The 23,827-nt window shown below is 55.0% G+C and overlaps 1 protein-coding gene across 1 annotated transcript; it reads right to left on the reverse strand.

The window, feature by feature from the left end:
- Nucleotides 1-5,705: 5,705 nt before the first annotated feature.
- On the reverse strand, nucleotides 5,706-7,251 carry GADD45G (growth arrest and DNA damage inducible gamma). Its single transcript, XM_025891620.2, has 4 exons — nucleotides 7,085-7,251; nucleotides 6,738-6,839; nucleotides 6,408-6,621; nucleotides 5,706-6,322 (listed from the first exon to the last, which is right to left on the reverse strand). The coding sequence occupies exons 1-4, from the start codon at nucleotides 7,135-7,137 to the stop codon at nucleotides 6,212-6,214; spliced, it is 480 nt and encodes a 159-aa protein (XP_025747405.1). The 5' UTR covers nucleotides 7,138-7,251; the 3' UTR covers nucleotides 5,706-6,211.
- Between the last annotated feature and the right edge of the window lie 16,576 nt (nucleotides 7,252-23,827).

Consider the following 23,827-nt stretch of genomic DNA (forward strand, 5'->3'; position numbering starts at 1 on the left):
GAGACGCAGCTTGGGGCCTCCAAAAGCTCACCTGCAATAGCACTTCCCTTCCCTAAGGCCACTTTCTCGTCTGCAAAATGAGGAATCGGTATCAACTAGACTTCCTTCCTACACGGAGAATGTGTGATTCAGTGCCACTTGAAGATTTCCTGTAAGGGGAGGGGGTGGGTAATAACCAATGATTCAGTCAATGGCCCTAGGGTTGCTGACTCCCCGGGGAAGGTGGGGGCTAGCAGGTTGGCAGGAGCCGGCTCCCGGTCAGAACTGGAGACTGGACAGAGCCGGCTCTCAGCTCAGGGGCTCACTGGGCCGGAAGTCCCGGGTGGAGGCTCTCAGGAAGAACCCACTTCCCAGCTCATGCAGGTTGTTGGCAGAATCTGTTTTCTCGTGCCTGTGGGACGGAGGTCCTGCCTCGCACCCCAGCTGGCTGTTGGCCGGGGGCCCCTCTCAGCTTTGGGCCCGCCCCATTCCTTGCTGCCTGGCAGCCCCATCTTCAAAGCCGACGCTGACATGTCAAACCCTCTACGCATCGCCTCCCTCTCACATCCTGCAGGATACAGGTGACCCTGAACAAAGCAGGTTTTAGGGACACCAACCCCCACACTGTCAAAAATCCGTGTATAACTTTTTACCCCAAAAACACTAAGAGTCTCCTTCGGACGGAAGCCTTGCAGATAACCACGGTTGATTAACAAGTATTTTGTATGTTACGTGTATTATATGCCATATTTTTACTATAAAGTAAGCTAGAGAAAAGAAAACGTCATTAAGAAAATCATAAAGAAGAGAAAATACATTTGCAGGACTGTCTCGTATTTATGGAAAAAATCTACGTAGAAGTGGACACGTGCAGCTCAAACCCTTGTTGTTCAAAGGTCAACTGTACTAAGAAATTAGTCTTTGTTCCCAGTTCCTGCCACAGAGCTTCTGGGACACGTGAAGGGTGGGAGTGAGCAACGCCTCCTTTGTTACCCAGAACAGCCCCCTTTAGACCACACCTGAGTTTACACTACCGATGTATCTATTGGAGGACCCCTCAACAGCTTTGGGATGGGGCCGGTCACCAGGAAGACCAAGCCCCGATTAGGGTTTGGAACTTTCGGCCCCACTTCTACCTCCAGGGAAAGGAGAGGGGCCGGAGACCGAGGTCCATCACCAGCGGCCAATGACTCCATCAACCGTGTGATGCAGCAGAATCTCCATTCAAATCACTAACTGGGTCTGGAGAGCTCGCAGGTTGGTGGACGCATCCAGGCGTCAGGAGGGTGGTGTGCCCAAGGGGCCATGGGTCTCCACACCCCTCCCCCTCCTGTAATACCCCACACCGTGTGTCTCTTTCATCTGGCTGTTCCCGAGTTGTATCCTTTATAATAAGTTGGTGATTTACTATGTGAACTCTTTTTCTGGGTTCTGTAAGTTGATCCAGCTAATCATCAATCCTGAGAGGGATCATGGGAACCCCAAATGTGTACGTGGCCAAGCAGAAATGTAGGTAGTCCGGGCACTCCGTTTGTGGCTGGTGTCCCAAGTGGGGAACAGTGTCACCTGTCAGTTCTGATGCTAACTCTGGCGAGTCAGAAGTGAACTGACTTGTCGGACACCCAGTTGGCATTAGAGATCTGGAGAATTGGTGTAAAAAACACCAGCTGTTTGATGTCAGGGGAGGAGGTGGGGGGAAGACTTGCTTCCTCTTCTGCAACCAGCCAGAGAAAACCCTCTGCTTAAAAGCACCCGTGGAAATTAGGCTTGGCCCATGCAGAGCATCTCCCTGTTTTCAGGTCAACTGATTAGCAACCTTGACTGCATCTGCAAAATCCTTTAATCCCATTCTCAGGGAAGTGACCCCAGATGGTGGGGGTCAGGGGGCCATGGTGGAATCCCGCATTCTGCATGGGAGGAGCAGAATCTGGGGGGTTTGGAGAGACCTGCTGGAGATGGCAGCTTCTAAGAAGCCCACGGAGGGGCAGGGCACATGGCAGCCTCATTGTCAGCTGGGCTTCCGGGTGAGATGCTCAGTGGTCAGCAGCTTGTCCCGGATCAGGATGGTGGGGGTGGCACCGGGTATTCTGGGTCCTCCTGAGAGAGGTACGCGATTCCTACCAGTATAAAGCTGCTCAGCACAGAGAGGATTTTGTGGGGCCATCCTGTTCCCCAACAGAGAGAAACTCTTCCTGGGACCTTCGCTGATTCACAGCCTGACACCATTCGCCCCTCCTCTGCTGGAGCAAGAGTCTCTGTGGCAAGAACTCGGCAGGAGTCTGTGCCAAGGACTGTGCCCCCACACAGTAACCACCAGCTGAATGAAGGAGGGAATGAGGCAATGAATCAGCAGCCTGCCTCCCACCCCTGAGCCTGGCAGCCAAGGGCCATGCCTTCCTCCCCACCAGGAGGTGGATGAGCGGCAGCCCCTCCCAGGTCCTGCTCACAGGGCTCTGAAGGTCTTTGCCGCCTGTTGGGCTGAACCGTGCAGCCCTGAGGTGTCTCCAGCAGCTTCCAGCAGCCACCTCCTCCCAGAATCTAGACCCCTGCAAGTAGTCCTGGCCCCTCGCGGATGCCGCTGGCCACACCTGCCTCTACTTGGAAGAGAAGTCTTCGGGAGACCGTCATACATACCTTCCTTAGCAAGAGAAATGAAATTATCTGCCAATTGTTTTCTAGAAGACACAGAAGGAAAGCTGGAGCTAGACTAGGACATAGGGCTGCTTACAAAGACCAAGTGTCACTTTGCCCTCAAACAGAAACTGAAGCCATGCCACAGTCGGGTAGGCGGGTGGGATCACGCCCCTCTCCAACCCTCCCCCCATTAAGCCAAAGTCTCTCTTCAGTGGCTGGGGAGGAATCATTCTCTTTGACCTTTGGGGGCAATGCACCCAAATGAAAAGGAGAGGAGCTTAGAAGACCCAACATCTAAGCTCAAGAACTTTGAAAAAAGCAAAAACGAAAACATGTTCCCTGAGCTGACCCCACAACGTCCCTTGGTTTGCCAACACCCTTGCTTTTCTCCTGCAAATTTTTTTTATCACCCTTTTCTCAAGTGGCTCTTCGTAAGCACCAGGTGCAACACTCACTGTGCTCATGCCGCTAAGTTTCATAAAAAGTATAACCCGCAGGACTGCAGGCTGTAAGCATACATGAGCCTCAAGGATGCATTCAGCCTCCCGTCCGTCTTACCAGGGAAGGAACGGAGGCTGCGGCTCCTGGTGTGGACAAGGGTCACCTGCCATAAAGAGGAGTCTGACTCACCCCCACCGTTTGGGGTGAGCACAGCTTGGCTTTAGGCCTGCAAAGAGCTGACATCTGGCTGCGTTGGAGAGAGAGGCCTTCCAAGTAGGGAAAGTGCCCTGACGGGATCCCCTGCTTCGGTGTGCATCCCGCAGCACAAAAAGACCCCAGCCCCCAAGGTCACTGAGGGACACGGGGGCACCCAACAGGACGCCGAGGAGAGAAGCAAGAGACTCAGGCAGGGAGAGACCAGCTTCTTAGAAAGTGCTGTGTGTGTTTGTGTATGACGGGTATGCACCCCTCAGAGGTACAGAAAAAGTGGGAAAGGATACACCAAAATGTGGGGATGGCCCATGACAATGCTCCTACTTCCTTCTTCCTTCCTCTCCCCCCTCCTTCTTTCTTGTATTTTACAGTTATCGTATAATGAATACATAAAACTGTAAGGAACGTACAGCGCTATCTTATGAAAGTGGCCTCCCTTGCAAAGTCAGCGTATGCTGGGACCTGGATGGGGGTCCCAGTAGGTCAAGTGTTGGGTCCCGGAACCAGACGGCTGCGTCTTAAATCCACCGGTCCACTTCGAGCTCCATGATCTGTAGCAAATGCTTTCATTAACCTTTAACTATTATTGTCATTAACATTCATCCAGCACTTTCTAGACGCAGGGCATTGTGTCCAACAGTCTGTATGGATCACCTCAACATGTGTGTGATAATTAGCTTATCTATGCATTGCCACTGAGGGTTGTTGGAAGTATGAAGGCAATAATGTGTTTGTAAGCACTGTGCATTTTATTACCTGTCCTGTGGAGTATTTTATTTTAATAGCACAAAATCCCATTCATAAAAAAAAAAAAAAAAAAAAGGAAAGAAAGAAAGGAAGAGGAAGGAAGAAGAGCAGCGTGTTTGGGGTTGGCACTGTGTCCAAGCGTGCATTTTTTCTGCCGGCAAATTCTCCTAGCCCCCAGGGCTCCAGGAGGTGCCGTTGCTGTAGGTTCTAATCCAAGAAAGCCACATTTCTTAAGAGCTACTGGCTTAATGTTCTGCAGCGGTCAGTCGGCCGGCCGCAGGGTCTGCCTGCCTGCCCTGCTCTACGTTCTGCTAAATGTATTCATCGAAGGCTGCATTCTAAAGTCATTATGCCGCATCTGTGTTTGCTACAGTGTCATTTGCCAGGATGCAGACCCGACGCCACCCTGCAGGACACCACCCCAGCAGAGAGAAGTCAGTGCTCTGAGAAGCAAATAGGTAAAATATTGATGAAACTGGGGCACAAACACAGCTGAACTCTTTCCTTGGGCCTCCGTCTAATCAAGGGGGGGAAATGTCTTGGAGAGTTGATATATGTGAAACAGGATGCTTTCATTCTGGGAAGAATAATTTAGCTCCTACAGTCCTGTTTTCCTGTGAATGCTTCCAGGATTTGGAGAGAATTTAAAAAGTGGAGCCCAACAGGGTGAATCAGCCACCTGGGACTGCTAGTAAATCAGCAGAATTTTCTTGGTAGAAAAACAACACAGCACCCCGCCTTTGCCCAGAAGGCTCCCTGGCCTGCCGGGCAGCCTGCTCACAGCATGCCAGCCCCGTGCGCCTTTCCCTGGCTGGACAGGGTTCCGGTCAAGCACAGAGGCGCAGTCCAGACATCCTGGCCTAATAAAAAAGATTGGTTCACGCAGGACACTTCCCCCTGGCTGGTTCTCAAAGCAAGTCTTTGTGGGAAAGATTTCAATTCTTCTGCTCCCGTAAGTCTGTAAACGGGGTCGTGAGCAGCAGTGGCCTGCAGAACTCAGCGGTGGGCAGAGGGCCCTCAGAAGAGCAGGTAGCAGATGCTGACTGTGCTCACAGTCGCTCACCCCATTCGTGTGGACGCGTCTTCCCATTGTTGCTCAGATCTTTGAAGTTCTATCACAGCTATGACAAGTGATGATTCATACTTAAATGCAGTCATCATGTCATACACGGTATTAATACCGTGGTGACATTGCCATAAGCCCCATGCCCTTAAGAGGAAAAGGTTCCTGAGAGCATACTGCTACCACCATCCTCAGGGACCACAAAGGGTAGCGGCTGCAGAAGGCCTGCTCATTGTGCGGGAGGGCGCCGCCTGCATCCTGCAAGCTGTTCTGATAAGCGGCTGTCAGAAGGGAGGGGGCTGCGGGGAGCAGAGGGGGAGGGGAGGGAGAGGCCGCTGTTATCAGGCTGGAAGGCCTGCCTTGACCTGCTGCACTGATGTCTTATCTCAAGTATGCTCCTGTCTTGCAAGTTTAAAAATCTCCCTTAAAAAAGAGAAATGGGAGCAGGGCTCAAGTTCTGCGTCCCCGCCCCCACTCCCAGCGCCCCGGGGAGCCTGTAACTCAGCCCCACAGGAAGACGGAGTGGGTGCCATCCGGTCCCCGTCTGGGGGCTTCAACAATCACCTGGACCCCTGCAAACCACCTCCCCCTCGGACGGGTACCCCCTACCCTCAATAAAGAGAATAAGTCTGTTTCAGTAAGTTTATTGTAAAAAAAAATACTCAAAGCTGCAGCAGCATAATCCTTTGGAAACCGGAGCATCGACCCCGTCCGCTTTGAAACAGCGGTGCAGGCTGCTCAGTCCATCAGAGCTCCTGTTAACTGTCCGAGTCCAGGCCTCGCCCGCCTGGCCTCTCCCCTCCTTCCTGTCGAGAGCGCAGGCTGCTGAGTCACGCCTGCCCTGCCGGTCCGTCCTTCCCGGCCCCGTGGCCCACGGCACGCCTCCGGCCTTCCCGGGCAAGCAGCCGCTCCCCACACTCGCAGAGTCCCGGGCTGGGGGCCAGCCCGCCCCTGCCGCCGCCGCCGCCGCCGCCGCCGCCGCCCGGCCCCTCCTGCAGGGGGCCGCCCCTCCTCGCTGCTCCCCACGCAGCACTCCGGTCCCGCGCCCTCCGAGGGCGCATCCACAGAGCCAGCCGCGCGCTAGGCGCCCCGGGGCGTCACCATGTCGATCAGACCAAGGCCCCCTCCGGGCTGTCACTCGGGGAGGGTGATACTGGGCACCCAGTCGTTGACGCTGCGGCTCTCCTCGCAGAACACGCTGAGCTTCTCCAAGGCGGGGTCCTTCCACGCGTCCTCATTGGGGTTCTGCGGGGAAAGTGCAGAGGTCAGCCTGGCTGGCCGCTGGCCGCTGGCCGCGGTGGGGCGACGCCGGGGCGGGGGCGACACTCACCGAAATGAGGATGCAGTGCAGGTCTCCCGGCGCGGCCGCCTCGTCGCCGGCACCCACGATCGCCGCCAGCCGCTGCACGTCGCCCACGCGCACGATGTCTATGTCGTTCTCGCAGCAGAACGCCTGGATCAGCGTAAAGTGGATCTGCAGCGCGATGTCGCCCTCGTCCTCCGCGTCGGCGGCCAGCACGCAGAAGGTCACGTTGTCGGGGTCCCTGCGCCGGCGGGGACCGGGTGGTGAGGGCAAGGCGGGAGCCCCGGGGGGGGGTCCCCCGCCGCCGCCGCCGCCCCCGACCCCGGCCGCCCCACCCGGGGCCGCGTCCACACTCACACATTCAGGACTTTGGCGGACTCATAGACGCCGGCGGTGAGGCAGCCCTGGCGCTGCGCCGACAGCAGCAGCTCGTGCAACGCTTTCCCGGCGCCCTGCATCCTGCGGACGAGCCAGCGCGGTGAGCGGGGACCGGCCGAAGGCGCGGCGGGATCCCCCGCCCCGAGGACACACCCTGGGCGCCCCTGCCCGGCGCCCCGGCCCCGGGGACGCACCTCCGGTGCCCAGCTCCCACCCCGCGGCTCCCCATCCAGGCGGGCCCCGAAGGCGGCCGCCCGAGCAGCTGCAGCCAGGACAGGGACAGGCTCCCCACGCCCCGAGACGTCCGGCGCCCGGCGCCGACCCACCTGGCGGTGCTTTCGGGAACCGTGTCTTGGCCGCGGATTTCCTCCAGAGTCATGGTTCGGAGAGCCAGCAGCTAGTTATCCACGAGAGTAGCGAGCGGCGCAGAAGCGGCGGAGACGGAGAAGCAGGAGCAGCCTGGCGAGCCCAAGGCTGGCGAGTGCGCCCCGGTACGCCGCGCACCCTTATATAGGCCCGGCCGCGGCGCCGCCAGCTGGCGCGAGGCTGCGCGCCCATTGGCCGGCGCCCGCTTTCTGATGCAAATGAGGCGGCCGCCGCGGCTCGTGCCAGAAGGCCACGTGGGGAGGGGTGCGGGGGATGACAATGCCTCAAATCTGCCGCTTTTGTCGGGGTGTTACCAGGCAGACTGGAGCCTGCAGATTTCACTCGCCTTTTTGTTTTTTAAGTCCTTAAAAGGAAAAAAAAAAAAAAAAAACACCTTTCTTGCTAATAAGACGCTGCAGTTTTTGAAATGCCCCATTGGGGAAACTGAAGGTGTTTTTTTTTTTTTGCATTTATTTTTGTTGCTACCTTTCTATTTTTTTCTTAACTTTTAATTGGAAGTTTATAAAACTGTTGCTTTTAAACCGGAACTTAAAGTAAAAACACCCAGCGCGGGCTTTAGGCTTGCAAAAGGCCTGGCCACAGCCCCTTCCAGAGCCAGCAGGATCCGGGGCGCGCCGGCGAGGCCTCCCCGCACGCTCAGCGCCCGGACCCCGCCGCGCTGGAGGGTCGGAGCCGGCCTCCCCGCCCGCAGCCGAGCGCCGCGGGGCGCTGGGACGCGCGAGCAGATTGCGGCCGGCGCACGCGGCTCGTTTGCATTTCTATGGAGAGCGCACAATAGCAGAGGTCTGGCGTGTGGCGGTTTGCAGGAGGGACAATCAGAGGCTTTCTCTTCACAGCGGCACTGTCCACCTGCCGCAGGGTGGGGTGGGTAGGGCCCCGCCGCGCGTGGGGGTCGCGGGGCTGCCCGGCGCGTGGGCGTCGGGCCACGTGCCGCTCCTGCGCCCCTCGGTGCTCATCCCCTGCACGGGTGCCCCTGCCCCCGCGGCCCGTTTGCATGTAATTCCGTCCTCCCTCCCCTCCCCCGGCCCCCGGGTCCTTTCACCGGCTGCTGCACAGTCTACGCGCTGCGTGAGACCAGGGGGCTCTTGTCCCCGGAGCTTGAAGAACGCGGCTCGGAATCCCTTTCCCGGGGCGCCATCTAGAGGCTGTCCAGAAAAACTCGGGACACCCCCGCCCCCACTTGCACTGGCGTCTAGGGTGCTAGCCTCGGGCCTGCGGTCATCGAGAGGCCCTGGCGGGTCCGCTGAGCCCCATCTCAGCTGCGCGTTCACGGAAAAGCCAGAGGAAGGGCTGCGTAAATCCACCCGGGAAGGAGGTGAGAGGACAAAAGGAGACCCCGACCCAGAACTGATGGAGGCAGAGCCCGTATTTCTTACCCTATTTTGAAATGTTCGAATTACCTACATATACATATATAAAAGTTGTTTTCCAATTACAGCATAATAAAACAAGAAGATGTGAACAGACAGTGCTGTGATGTCACCATTTTGCACCCCGTAAGCCAGCACGTTCAGATCGTTTGCCCACGGAGAGCATCCCTTTGGCTGTCTGCATCTCTCCGTGCTACTGGGAAACTCGCGCTGGGGTGCCCTTCATGGCCCCTTTTCCTAGCAGCGGCCTGGAGCCTGGGCGGGACAGCGCGGGGCGGGGCGGGGGGAGGGGGGGCTCCAGGCAAGCCCAGGCTCAGCTGCAGGATGGGGACAGAGAGGGCCAGGTGAGCCGGCGTCTTGCGCCCTCCAGTGGAAGTAGAAGCTGCGAAGTCGGGGCCCCTTCCCGGAATCCCAGAAGCCGGTGTTCGCTTACCTACTGGCCCTGACATCCCAGGTGCACCTGCCACATGCATGGACCGCTGCTTCCTTCCTTTCTTTGCTAGTGGTTTAGGAAATGGTAGTGTGCCTGGATTGGATAAATATGTTTATTTCTAAGTGACTGAGGTGTAGGCATTGCTCTTCTTTATGTATCAGATTTTCTTAAAATATATTAGTTCCCGCCCCCCGGAAATGTTGCAAATAGGACTTATTTCACATTTTACTCCGCCCCTCCATTTATAACAATACAAATCTGCAGGCTCACGAGGTGTTAGGCCCTCCTCCTACAGGAAGGCCACCGGACAGGCCTGACTGGGGCGGGGGGGCGGGGTACAGGGAGCGGTATTTCCAGCTGGCGCTGAGCCAACCTGCAGGAAGAGGGCTAATTGACAACCCCTTGGGGCTGTTCTACTTTGCTTACATTTTTAAGGTATTCAGTTTCAGGAAAACCGCCTTTCTGACATAGGATATGGCTTCACATGGATTTATTAGGTCAGCCCGAAAGGCAGCCAAGCCCTCATCTCAGCTGAGAAAGAAACATTTTATCTGGAAGCAAATTCGGCCTCCACCAGACCCCACCACCACCTTGCAGTCTAGACAAATGCAGAAGCCTCCAGGTCGGCTGATTCCCGTCTGCTGAGCAGACTAAAGGGAGAGAGTAGGGAATGGCCAAACCCTGTCCGGGGTCACCTGCCCCAAGCTAGACGACACGCCCCCCACCCGCAAACTGCATTCAGCCGGTGTCTCAGCCTGCTGGAGCCCCAAGTCCTCGGATGCTGTGATGTCATCCAAACTCCCTGGGACTGCACCCCTAAACCTTCCCCTGGACCTTATTAATGCAGGTGGTAGTGAGTTTATTAAGCACACATCCTCGGGGACGCTCTGTTTGAAAAACTCTTTGGAAATGCTATTTAAGTGTTTTTGCTAACACATTCTTTCTCGTGGCCTGGCTAAAATGTTGGTGGAATTACGGCTCCCTGGGGGATGGAAGGAAGTGGCTTCAAGTAAGCAGGAAGGCTTAGAAGACATTCCCTGCTGCGGTTTCTCAAACTATTTGCTTTAGGAGCGAGCACAGCGTCGTTGCCTAGCAAGCCCACCGGAGGCTGCAAGACACGGTGGGCTGCTCTGAGCTCCGTGCAGCCTGCAGGTAGGTTCCCTTGGCCCCTGGCTTGTTTCAGGGACAAAGGCAGAACCACCTTTCAAAACCAGCAGCTCTTACATAAAAATCTGCATTTCCAGCTTCTCTTGGAAAATGGAGAGATTCGACCACCATGTGCCTGCGGTACCCCCCCCCCACCCATCCCAAGTAACCTTCATCTGGGGGGAGACTCACGGGGACCCCCAGACTGGCAACTCCCCTGCAGTGCTCCCCACAGTTCCCACCACACCCCTCTGAGGACACCCAGCCCCTCTGCTTCTTCCCTACCTGCTTCTCCCCTGCGGGGCTTTTTGCAAACTTCACAAAGAAACAAGTTTGAAAAGCACAATAAAGGGGTCAGGTTCTTAAAAGATGAGCTCAAATTGGGTATGCACCATTTGTGTCCCATACTGGGCAGGACTGTACCTCTGATGTCGGCCCAGGGCTCTTGGAGCATCAAAGCATCCCATGGCTCCTCTTACCCCAGCCCCACGCCTTCGTCCAGGCCCCCCCCACCCCACCTGAGAGGCAGGGTAGGCCTCCTGGGTTTCAAGAAGAGTGTTGGTTTTTTTTTTTCCCCAGGAACTCACAGAGGGCAGTGTGGGCATGACTTGGTGACAATACTAAATTGACTCAAAACAAGAAACTACATCTTTGTGCAAGACGCACACCTATGACCTAAAACCCAGCAGCGGCACTTCCAATGCGTCCCAGCATCTGACGGGCACAGAGCAGCGGCGCCCCCACCCACCGCCACACCTAGGGAGCTGTGAGGTCAGTGGATGGGGAGACTTCAGAAGGCAGTTGGGACGGGGACGGGAAACCGAGAAGGGAAATCCCCAGAGCGCAAGCCGGACACCTGTGGTCGATCCCTGTGTCGAGAGGGGTTTCTGGAAGGAGCAGGTACTCCTGGCTTGGTAAAACCCCCGAAACCCCTCAGGAGGTGGGGGCAAATCATCCCTGCGCTTGCCACTTTTCCCACCATGAGTCAGCAATGGTGTGTGACACATGTCATAACCCGGCGGCTCTCATTGCCACCACAAACCCCCCCACCCCCGAGAAACCACAGATGTGCTGTCCTTCCCGGCGTGGCTATGCACCAAGTCTTCTGAGCCTGGGCTCCCCGCTACGAAAGAAAGTTCTGCCCTTTGCCTTTCATGAGCCTCACTGGGAGTGTCTAAAGGTCACACCGGGTCACCATTTGGCCCACACTCGTTTGGTTTGGTGGGCAGTGTGCTAAGATGGCTTGCAAATTCAGTCTGACTTGTTTGTGTAGGTGGGAGTGGGTGGTAGCTGTCCATGTCACCCAAGACACATCCCAAATGTCACATTGGCCTGCTGGCAGGCTGAGCCCCGTCCAGCCTCTGTGGGCACTCGATCTGGCACTTCAGCCTGTCCTGTAGCAGCGAGGGGTGAACTGAGAGGCTGTGGTCGCCCTTCTGAGGTCGTTAACGGACAACGTATGAGAGGCGAGTAGAACCACAGAACTTCCGAACCGAAAGTCCTCCTTTAGGTTCTGAAAGATAATTCAGAGTAAGTGTCTAAATACCCAGAAAAGGGAGCATGACATTGGAGGTGCGGTTAGCAGAACAGGCTCAGAGATGGGTTTTGCTACTTACTTAGCTTTGACCTTGAGCAAGAAGTTAGTGCATGATTAAAATTGTAAGGGGAAGAGTCCCTGCTTGTCGACCCATTAAATCTATTCTTAAGTTCTCTGAAAGAAGTGAATTCCCTGGGGCGCCTGGGTGGCTGGCTCAGTGGGTTAAGCATCTGCCTTCGGCTCGGGTCATGATCCCGGAGTCCTGGGATCGAGTCCCACATCGGGCTCCTTGCTCAGCGGGGAGTCTGCTTCTCCCTCTGCCACTCCCCCTCCTTGGGCTCTCTCTCCTTCTGACAAATAAATAAATAAAATCTTTTTTTAAAAAAGTGCATTCCCCAAATGTGTATTATAAGGAAATGTTTGTTGCAACATTTCTTCCTAATACTGGAAACCGGGAGCCACCATGGGGGCCGGTGGTACATTATGGGGTAGCCCTAAACAAAACCCATGTGACCATAAAAGATATTCTGAAGAGTATCTTGTGGCAGGATAAAGCCTCAGACACAATACGGAGAATGGTATAATTCTGGGAGTGTGTAAGCCCTTGGCGCCCATGACTCTCCCTACACACAATCTCTAAACCAAAGTCCCGGCTGGATGGTGGAGAGCTGAGACCATGTGCAAGATTGTTTACCGTCTTCTCTGTATTTTTCTGCAGTTAAACTTTCTACAACTTGAGCTTCGGCAAGACAAATTCAAACTTCTCAGGGACGACAGCCTCAGCACCAGACGGCGTCCACCTGACGCGTGCGCTGGGCATTGTGCCTAGCGATTGGTGGCCATATGGTAACAGATCAAGAAGCCAGACATCCGCGGGGCTGTGCTTCCAGGGAGGGAGAGGCCCGGAGCGTGACCTTTGACTCCTGAGCTGTTCCTCCTGCCGTTTGACTCTGGTCTGTTCGCGGCTGAGGGGCAGCGACTGCGTTGCCCTGGGAGGTTAACTCTGGAATGACCAAGATGAGATCTCGCTACTTCAAGCACAGTAGGGGCATGACGGAGGATGGCCACCGAACACCTGAGGACGCACCTTCCCAGAGACGCGCAGGTCGCCAAGATGTGCATTCTAGCAAGAAGAGATGGATAAAATTCTCTCACTCCCCCTTTGCAAAGATGTCTACTTCCCAAAGTGAGTTATAGCAATAAATTGTGAAAATTGTTTCCACTGTTTATATAATTAGGAATTCCAGAAAGTCAAAATAGTTACGTATATTTTAATCTATTTTTGAGACTCTTGTAGGTACAATTCCATTTTTCTTTCTTTTTTTTTTAAAGATTTTATTTATTTATTTGACAGAGAGAGAGAGAGACAACGAGAGAGGGAACACAAGCAGGGGGAGTGGGAGAGGGAGAAGCAGGCTTCCTGCGGAGCAGGGAGCCCGATGTGGGGCTCGATCCCAGGACCCCGGGACCATGACCTGAGCCGAAGGCAGACGCTGAACGACTGAGCCACCCAGGCGCCCCATTCCATTTTTCAGTGTCGGACTGCATCCATTTGAAAAGAGCAGAGCAAATCTTGAGTATGCTGTTATCAGAGGTATTCATGTTATGGTTTTATTTACCAGAATTTTATAACGTTTGCTATATGTCAGGCATGATTCCAAGCACTTCAAAAACATCACTGAATCCTCACGATGACCCTGTTAGGTTGGTACAGTTGTCAACAGTCTCAGATAAGGAAATGTGAGCACAGAGAGGGTAAGCAACTTACCCAAGGTCACACAGACAGGAGAAGGCAAAGCGCGGCTTGGAACTCAGACCAGCTAGCTCTGGAGCCCGTCACAAGGGAGAGACAAACGCCTCTGTAAAACCTTTTCTAGGGCCTTTGGGGCAAACCATTTGGTCCACGAAGGACAAGGAAATTAACTAAGTAAAAGTTAAAAAACAAAACAAAACAAAACTGTTCGGCTCTCCTTAGCCCCGCCCAGTGGTGCTATCGGGATAGCATGACCGCAGCATGCCATCTTGTGGTCAGAAAGAATATAGCGTCCAGCTCTGAAAAGGAGCCTCTTTCTATCTAGACCTTTCTGTGCTTCCCTGGGGCCGGCAGGCTCTGGCCACATGCCGCCAATAACACACAGAAGCAGCAGGCCCCCCCCAGCAAGGAGCTCTGAGCCTGCTCTGCAATCCACGCGCTGAATCGTGGGGTAGAAAGCAGGCCGACCTAGAGGATCCTTCCGTAGGGTTTGCCGCAGTAGATAGTCAGTGTGAACCACCAACAACGGGGGAGCAGAAACGAACCCCGGGGAACGTTGTGTCAGTGGTGATGCTCCTGCCCACTATACAGATGGGAAAAGTGAGGATCGGGGTCACACAGCTAATGATGGAGCTGGGATTTCTGGCCACCTCTGCAAACTTCAGGTTCATGCTGCTTCACGGTGGGTCGGAGCTGGGACTGGGGTCTCCCCACATCCTTTGGCGTTCTGAACTCCCCTCAGCAGCCACAAGACATGAGTGTATGGATTGTTTTTTTCTTGCAAACTCGTGGGCAAATTGAAATTTGAAGGAACCTCCAAGGCAACGTTTCCCAAAATGCCAGTTTTGGACACACAGTACCCCTCAAGTTGTCCATCCCAGACGAGGGCAGCTCCACAGGCTGCCCCCAGTTCATCTGCCTCCACCTGTGATTCCTGTCTCACTAGTAACAGGGTGACAGCTCCTCCGTCACCACGGGATGCAGCTCCAGCCCGATGGTCCCTCAGACCCCGGCGGCTCAGCGTGGCCCTGGACCCGCAGCGTCAGCCTCCCCCAGGAGCTCGTCACACACGCAGAGCCCCGCGGCCTGGGAGCCCCAACTGTAACAAGATGGGGCAGTGCCTGTGCGCATCCCATGAGCGATGTGCTGTTAGGGAGCCCGGGTCCAGGATGACAGATAGCAGCCAGGCTGAGAGGTCCCGGGCGGGGGCTGGGGTGGGGGACTCACCTGCATTCAGGCACGAGGACACTGTGTGGCGGGCGGTGCAGCAGGGGACAGGAAGCATGAACTGCGAGCCTGGAGCTGTGAGATAGTCGTTCGGGACCCCAGTGGGCTCGGGATGTTTGAAGCACCCGGGGAGGCCACCACTGGACGGACGTGGACAGGGACACCAGAGCCGGATGCACAACCTCGAGACTCTTCAAGGCCATGGCCCTTTGTCAAAAGTCCTCTGAGCCCGAGAGAGGGCGAGGTGGCAGGCTGCGGTCTCCTTGAGCACTCTCCCCTCCTACACGGACCAGTATTCCCGATCTCCCTCATCACCTGACCCAGCTCTGGACGGCGGACAGGGACCGTCCCCAGCCCTGGCTCACACAGGAATGGCTTTCTAGCAACTTCAGTTTTCCTACGAGCCGCGGTGCAATTTCACCGACTGTCCCCCAGTGATGTGTGTGCCAGCACAGGGGGGCCCAGAGTCACGGCCACACACTCTTCTGTCTGCTCTCATCTGAAACCGTTCCGTCTGTTCTGTGACACGGACGTGTTTTGACAACTCGTTGTCGGCTATCCCGCCACGTGGGTCCATCCGAGGCTCCCTCGGGATTCGATTCTGGGGATGCTGTGTCCTCCCGGACAGGTGTCACCCCGGCTCTGATGGGTCTGTTCTTACCCATGGTCCCATTTTGGTGGTCGTCTGGCCAAGGCAGTCTGCCAGGCTTCTCCAACGTAAACGTATTTTGTCCTTTCCAACTAGTGAGTGCTCTGCAGTTAGATGCTGGGAGTCATTGCAGCCGTCCGGCCCCCGGTGACAGCGGTCCTGCCCCCGGCGACAGCGGTCCTGCCCCCGGCGACAGCCGTCCGGCCCCCGGTGACAGCGGTCCTGCCCCCGGCGACAGGCGCATCTGCTGCAGACCCCAGCCCTCTGAGTCCCCAAGCCCATGGCATTACGCTGCGCTCCCCACAAGTGTGGCTGCCGTCTGTCACCGTGCACCACTATCACAGTACTGTTCAACCCCGTATTCCCCCGACTTCGCCATCCCATCACTGGAGGCCACGACCTCTCTCTCCCCTTCCCCCGCTGTGCCCACCCCCAAGCCCCCTCCCTTCCTGCAACTGTCCGTTTGTTCTCTGTCTTTATGGATCTGTTTCTGCTTTTCACTTGTTTGTTTATTCATTTGCTTTGCCTTTGAGATTCCACATACGAGTGAAATCATGCGGTATTTGTCTTTCTCTGTCTGACTTATCTCACTTAGCATAATACCCTCTAGATCCATCCATGTTGTCACAAATATCAAGAGCTCATCCTTTTTATGACTGCATAATATTCCTGTGTGTGAGGGTCTGTGTGTGTAGACACATATATACCCTCTCTTCTTTATCCATTCATCTATCGATGGACCCTTGGGTTACTTCCATATCTTAGCTGTTGTAAATAATGCTGCAATAAACATAAGGCTGCATATATCTTTTTGAAATAGTGTTTTCACTTTCTTTGGGTAAATACCCAGCAATGGAATTACTGGATCATATGGTATTTCTATTTTTTAAATTTTGGAGAAAACTCCATATTGTTGTCCGCAGTGGCTGCACCAGTGTGCATTCCCACCAACAGTGGATCAGGGTTCACTTCTCTCCACATCCTTGTCCACACTAATTTCTTGGGTTTTTTTTTTATTTAAGCCATTCTTGTAGGTGTGAGGTGATAGCTCATTGCAGTTTGATTTGTGTTTCCCTGCCGATGAATGATGCTGAGCATCTTTTCATGTGTCTGTTGGCCATCTGGATGTCTTCTTTGGAAAAATGTCTATTCAGGTCCTCTGCCCGTTTTTTAATCGGATTGCTTGGCTTTTTGGTGTTGAGCTGTATACGTTCTTTATATATTTTGGATATTAACCCCTTATCGGTTATATCGTTTGCAAATTATCTTCTCCCATTCACTAAGTTGCCTTTTCATTTTGTTGATGTTTTCCGTTGCTGCACAGAAGCTTTTTATTTTCCTATTAAGGGAAGGGGTTTCTGCCCTCCCTGCGCTCCCCACAGCGACACCCCCACCTCCAGGGCCAACAGCGCGGCCTTCATCCTTGCACAGCCCTCGATCACATCCCACCCCCTGCCCCCCAAGAAAGGGACTGGATGAAGAAAGTGCTTCGCTCCAGGGGGAGAGGATTTCCCTCCCTACGGCAAGTCGGGGACCCCTGCTCAACAGGCCCGGGACAGGGGGCGACACAGCCCAGGCCCAGGACAGAGGAGGGGGGAGGATGTGAGGGGGTGGGGTAGGCGCCAGGTCAGCACCAGGTCCTGCTGACACGGGGCGGTTTCTAGGAGTGAGTGGGTGAGCGGAGTGAACTCTGGGAGGGGAGGGGAGAGAAGCTTCTCCCCGACATGTGGTCAAAAGTGTGCAGCGCGATGAAACTCGCCTCGGCACATCTCTGAAAACGCACACAGCACTTGCCTCTGTGAGTGAGATGGGGCCACGCTTGCCCACGTGCCACTCTCCATGGACCGAGGCCACCGCCTTCTGCACCTGGGACCCAGAGTCGGGGCCCAGAGCCTGTGCAGGTGGGCCTGACGTCCTTCAGGCCCTGCCCAGATGGCCTTGCCCAAAGTTCCCAACTCCTGCACTATACTGAGACCTCTTCTCCCCACTCGGCAGATGTGGGTCATCCTATCCCAGGAAGCCTTGAAACGCAGGTGGAAGGTTCCCCCGAGCTCTCTACCTGGAGAGTTTCCCAACAGACACGGCTCGTGTTCACAGGCGGCCTAGGACTCATGTCACCAGCAAAGACATCAGCGGGGACGGGAGAAGTGGACCCTGTCCCTGGACAGCAGCCCCCAGGCCCTACGCAGAGGCCACTCCCCCCACAGAGCCAACCCACCAGCGTCCTTGCAGGAAGGGAAGATCTGGTGACCCAAGCCCCCCCACACCCACGTCCCCTCCAGGGACACAGCACTGGGCCCATGACCACGGGTCCCCTCCGGGGCACGACAGCAGCCTGAGCGACCGTGTTTCTCTGCCGGGGGTGATTCCATGTCTGTGGCTACGTGTGTTGTTGTGACACACACGTCAGCCCAGCAGGAGGCCGGCCACCCCCCCGTCCACAAGGCTCTGCCAGGCAATTGAGCAAACGCCGTCACCTTCGGAGTGCAATCCCACTTGGGACCCCATGACCCAGAAACCCTGGGGGTGTGTGGGGAACAGTGTGCGCCGGAGCCTGCCGAGAGCAGGCTCCGAGACCGTGTGAGCGTCCACGCCTTGGCCACTACCCTCTCCAGCCCTCTGCAGCCGGCGTCACCCAGGGCGGTCAGCTCAGAGGTCCTCCCTTCCAGGACGGGTCCTCCCTGCCATGGCTGAACTCTGTGAGGTCAGCGAGCGTTTCCGAAGGGACGAGCGTGTGCCCCGGAGCAATCCTCACTGTCCTCTCCAAAGGCCAGCCCCCCTGTGTTCAGGAGGAAGAAGGGCAGGCGGGCAGCCCAGTCCCAGCCCGGCCACAATCACCAGTTGAACACCTACTGTGTGCAAGGCAGTGCACGTGGGCTCTGACCTCAGGAAGCCCAGCGTCCAGGGGAGGCAGACGGGCCACTAAGCGCCTCCCGACCCTGCCGGCCATCACCGTCTCCCTCCTCACGTGGCCCTGGCAGAAAGCCAAGGATGGGGCCTGCGGGGGGCGGATCTGGGAAATGCACAGCTGTTAGATGAGTCGCAGCCAAGAGGGCTCAGGGGCGCACATGAACAGGAGGGGTCCGCCCCGCCGTCAGACGGCGCCCGTGTCCCGGGACAGGGGAAGCTCCGGAGCAGCTCCTCAGGCTAATAACCGAGGGAACCCACCCCAGGGTAGGAGGGATGGTGGCCACGGACCTCCTCCGTTTTCAGATAGGTTTGGGCAATGCTGGGTCAGAAGAAGCCTGGGCCAGCTCTACAGGATTTAGCAGAGCTTTTACTTTATCACGGTGTTTCTCGACTTTCCGAGAGAGAGGTTTTGGCATGCTGTGGATATCAAACGTACGTGGCCACACACCCTTTGTATGGACCATAACATCTGGGTTCCATGGGACACAGCTGGGGGGGGACAAATGTCCCAAGTGTGTCCTTAGCCCCAACACTGATAGGGGTTCATTCACAGAGGACAGCGCTTCTCAAGGAGGCGTCCGCACCCTGAGCTCGTGGACGGGTGTCAATATCGTAACACAGCCCCCAGGGCATTCTGACCCCTGCCCCAGTCTGAGAAGCACGGAAATCGGGGAGCCTGACGACAATCCTGACACCCTCTGTCGTCAAAGCCGGACTCTGGGGAGGGAGTAAGGAATTTTAGGGGCAGTCCCCAGAGCTGAAGGTAGCTGGGTGAGGGGCCACGCGGCCAAGCCCAGGGCCGCTCTGTGGGGTGACAGAGCACCCCCACCCCATGCAGGGCCCCACGGTCACCACCAGACCCGGAAAAGGCCTGTCGCCATGCACGGACGGAGGCTCTTCATTCCTTGGGGTGAGGATTGCAAACATCAATATCAGACGGGCTCAGCCAGCCAGGAACGTGACCTGAAGCCCAAGGTCGTCTGCAGTGCGAGGCTTGTCCAGAGAACGTGCAGGGGTGAGAAGGGAAGCAGAGTCCCCCCCGCTGGAGCCCCCTACATACTCAGGGCCCAGATGTCACCACCAGGACACAGCCCTCACCCCGAGGGCAGCACAGGCTCTGGGGGAACTTTAATTGCTGGAAATTAGGCCAAACTAAGCAGAAGTAACAGGGTGACCCTGGCAGCTCCTCAGGTCATGCCCAGGGCACGATCCAGTCTGAGGCCAGCTGCTGGCTCCCACCCTCCATGCCTCTCTCCCCCAGGGTAGAGCTGGCTGCCTGATGGCCGGCTCAGCAGGGCAGGGCCGTCCTTCTGCAGACCTTGTGGACATTCAAGACAAAGTCTCCCCTTGCACCTTCCTGATTATTTCCTAAATGCTGGAAGGCTTCGACTGAGGGCATGGGTCTCTCCACCCCAAATTGTGTGACTCACTTAGAGAGTCCCCCTTTAACTCAAGGGTGTAAGATTTGGGGGGAGCATTTCCCATGATCCTGGTCTGAATGTACACATACACAGTTCAGATGGTAGCATTAACTCCGAATTTCAGAACCGTGTTGGGCAGCATTAATGCACACCCGATGCCCACAGCCATGCTTGGACTCACAAAGGCACAGAAGAGAGATGAAGGGGTCACAGAGGGCCCAGATGCTCCTGCCCCTTGGGGGCGGCAGCACCCCAGAGCAGGATTTAGGATGCACAGACAGAGCACCCTGTGTGCCTGGGCACTGCAGGGAAGAGAGGAGACGCACTGAAACGTGCGCATTCCAGGTCATTTCTGTGAACACACGGAAGCGTGTTTCCACCACGTGTGACGCACACATGTGAGTCCATAGCCTCTGTTCTGAATTGGGGCCCCCACCCCCGCAGCGAGTCACCTGTGCCCCGGACAGCCGCCAGCCGGGCTCGGCCTCCGGGTCAGCCCGAGCAAGCGGGGCTGCAGCGGGAGCCCGGCCCCTCCTGGAGGTCGAGCACCTGGACTCTCACTCTGCCGACCGCGATTCACAGCCCAGAACGCGTGCGACTGGGTCAACCGTGGGATGCGGCTCCATACCCCGTCTCTGGACACGGAGAGGTTTGCAGCTATTCACCTGCACCCAGACTGGGACAGACCCTCCCTGAGTCGAGAAGGCCCTCACCGATGATACTTCCTTCTTTAGTGCCATCCACGGCAACAATGAAGGAAATGGGACTTGGGCTGAGCACGTCTGCCTGTGGGTAGCTTGGGGCTTGTTACCAGCCTGTCCTGACTCACAGGCATGTGCGGCCCCTCCCATGCTGCCCGGTGCTGGCTCCTGCAGAGCTGGGCGCGCTTTGCTTGGAGTGTTGCCCACACCACAGAGACGGTCTCCCTGGCCCTCCAGTGGCCCCAACTGCAGTTAGGGTCAACAGGTCTCCTAGGGGAAGTGGGTGACGCCCTCTGTTAGCCTCAGAGAAGACACGAGTTCCTGACAAAGGGAGCCATACAAACTCAGACCCGCTCTCAGCTGTAGGGGAAGAGCCCCCCACCCCGAGCACGTACACCACACAAGCAGCATCGGCCGGTGGAGGCGGGGAGGGTACACCCCCAGGCTGACAGGTGCACTGTCTTCCTCCCAGTGAGGAAGGCAGCATGGAGCCCAGCAAGAGGCCCAGCTCCCCACCTTCACATGAACTGTCCCGTGAGGATTCCACTCTCCCACTCCCCCCACCAGCCAGGACACGCTGGATGAGACAAGACCCCCGGCCGGGTGGACCCCTTCCTCCTGTGGTGTGGGGGGCAGGGGGGGCAGGAGGGGCTCCAGAACAGCATCAGGTCAGCATGCACTTACACTCACCCACCGGCCCTTCTGTTTCAGTTCAGAGGGCCGTCGTGCACCAGCCTTCACCCTGTGGGGTCCGATGCCGTCCTTAGGCAGATGGTGCCAGAATCGAGTTGAACTGTGGGACACCCAGCTGGTCTGGGGGGACGTCCACGCTGGTGTGGGGCCCCACATACTGGAGCTGGAGTCAGAATCATGCGCTCTATATCAGCGGCCACTGAGACAGCGTGGTGTTAACAGGGGAGGGACATAGATCCCCCAGACAGCCAGTGAATTTTTGCAAGTGTACCCTTGTCAGCCAACGGCGCTGACGCGGTTGCACCTGCCCAAGCGAAACCAAACCAAACAATTAAAGCCAACCCCTACCTCACCGAACCAGAAGGGCTCACTTGAACTGGGTCTTAGATGAACATGTGAATGCCAAAAGTATGGACCTTTAGAGATAAACAATAGGAGAAAGTCTTGGTCGCCTGGAGTTAGGCAAAGGTTTCTTAAATCGGACCCCAAAAGCATGAACCATATATCTTAATATGTAGTAGATTAGTCTTCAACAAAATTAAGAATGTTTGCTCTTCAAAAGACACCATTAGGCCAAATGAAAAGGCAAGCCATTGACTGTGTGAAAATAGTCGTAAAACATATAAAGGCCTTCTATCCAGAATATGTAAAGAGCTGTTACAACGCAACAATAGGGAGATAGCCCAATTTTTTTAAAGGAGCAAAAGATTTGAACAAGCAGTTCACCAAAGAAACTATCAGGGGGCAGTAAAGAGATGCTCAGCATCATGAGACATGAGAGAAACACAGAGGTAAACTACAATGAACTATCACTACATGCCGGCCAGAATTGACAAGACTGAGGATACTAAGTGCTGGTGAAGGTGTGGGGAGGGACTGGAGCCCTCAGACCCTGGTAGGAGCAATGTAAAATGGTGCAGCCACATTGGAAAAGCAGTTTGAAAAGCAGCCTCTCATAGGACTAAACCTATACTGAAGGGCTGACTCAGCAGTCCCACTGTGGTGCATCTCTTGAGAGAGATGTGGGTGACATGTCAGCACGAGAATTGGGTGTGAATGTTTAGAGCGGATTTACTCATAAGACCGAAAAGCTAGGAACAACGTACACGTCCATCAGGTGGGAACAGATTCACAAACTGTCGTGTATCCCTACACTGGAATGCCTTCCACGATACAAAGGAGCAATGTCTGTCACTTGCTGGCACAGATGATCCTAAAAGCATGATGCTACATCAGACTCTGCAGAACATGCGCTGCACACTATGAACACACAGATGAGAAGCTAGTGACAAAGCAGATCCGTGGCTTGTGGTCGTGGAAGGGGACTGACTGCAGAAAGGCAGGAGGGGGCCCACCAGGTGATGGAGATGTTCCATTACAGCCGAGGGGTGGTTGCAAGACGAACTTGTTAGAACTGTCTGCACCATTTACATGGTGCATCTCGGACACCTGGTGGCTCAGTCCATTATGCCTCTGACTCTTGATTTTGGCTCAAGTCATGATCTCAGGGTCATGAGATTAAGCCCCACCTTGGGGTCCACGCTCAACATGGAGTTTGCTTAAGATTCTCTCTCCCTCTGGGAATGCAAGCTGGTGCAACCACTCTGGAAAACAGTATGGAGGTTCCTCAAAAAGTTGAAAATAGAGCTACCCTATGACCCAGCAGTTGCACTACTGGGTATTTACCACAAAGATACAAATGTAGTAATCCGAAGGGGCACCTGCACCCCAATGTTTATAGCAGCAATGTCCACAATAGCCAAACTGTGGAAAGAGCCAAGATGTCCATCGACAGATGAATGGATAAAGAAGAGGTGGTATATATACACAATGGAATATTATGCAGCCATCAAAAGGAATGAGATCTTGCCATTTGCAACGACGTGGATGGAACTGGAGGGTGTTATGCTGAGTGAACTAAGTCAATCAGAGAAAGACAGGTATCATATGACCTCACTGATATGAGGAATTCTTAATCTCAGGAAACAAACTGAGGGTTGCTGGAGTGGTGGGGGGTGGGAGGGATGGGGTGGCTGGGTGATAGACATTGGGGAGGGTATGTGCTACGGTGAGCGCTGTGAATTGTGCAAGACTGTTGAATCACAGACCTGTACTTCTGAAACAAATAATGCAAGATATGTTAAGAAAAAAGAAAAAGAAGAAGATAGCAGGAGAGGAAGAATGAAGGGGAGTAAGTCAGAGGGGGAGACGAACCATGAGAGACGATGGACTCTGAAAAACAAACTGAGGGTTCTAGAGGGGAGGAGGGTGGGGGGACGGGTTAGCCTGGTGATGGGTATTAAAGAGGGCACGTTCTGCATGGAGCACTGGGTGTTATGCACAGACGGTGAATCATGGAACACTACATCCAAAACTAATGATGTAATGTATGGTGATTAACATAACAATAAAAAATTTTTTAAAAAAGATTCTCTCTCCCTCTCCCTCTGCCCATCCCCCTCTAAAAATAAAAATACAATAGGAATCTTAAAAAAAAATGGTGCATCTTATTGTGTGTAAATCATCCCCCCATAAAATTGACCAAATAAGGAAAAGAAAAGAAGCATTTTTTAAAGCATATTCTTTTTCTTTCTTTTTTTAATCTAATAATCTCTATGCCCAATGTGGGGCTTGAACTCACAACCCCCAAAATCAAGAGTCACATGCTTTACAGACTGAGCCATCTAGGAGCCCCTAAAGCATAGTCTTAATTTAGGGCCACTTTGGAGAAAGTTGAAAGGAGGACAATAGTTTGAGGATCAGATTAAATTTGAAAGGTCTAAAGGAACAATGATTCAGCAGTAATTTGATGCTAGGGGAATCCAAAAACTGGGGACACAGC

The sequence above is a fragment of the Callorhinus ursinus genome, unplaced genomic scaffold (genome assembly GCF_003265705.2).
Source record: "Callorhinus ursinus isolate GAN/ISIS: 27379988/994484 unplaced genomic scaffold, GSC_fseal_2.0 scaffold28, whole genome shotgun sequence".
NCBI classification, from domain to species: domain Eukaryota; kingdom Metazoa; phylum Chordata; class Mammalia; order Carnivora; family Otariidae; genus Callorhinus; species Callorhinus ursinus.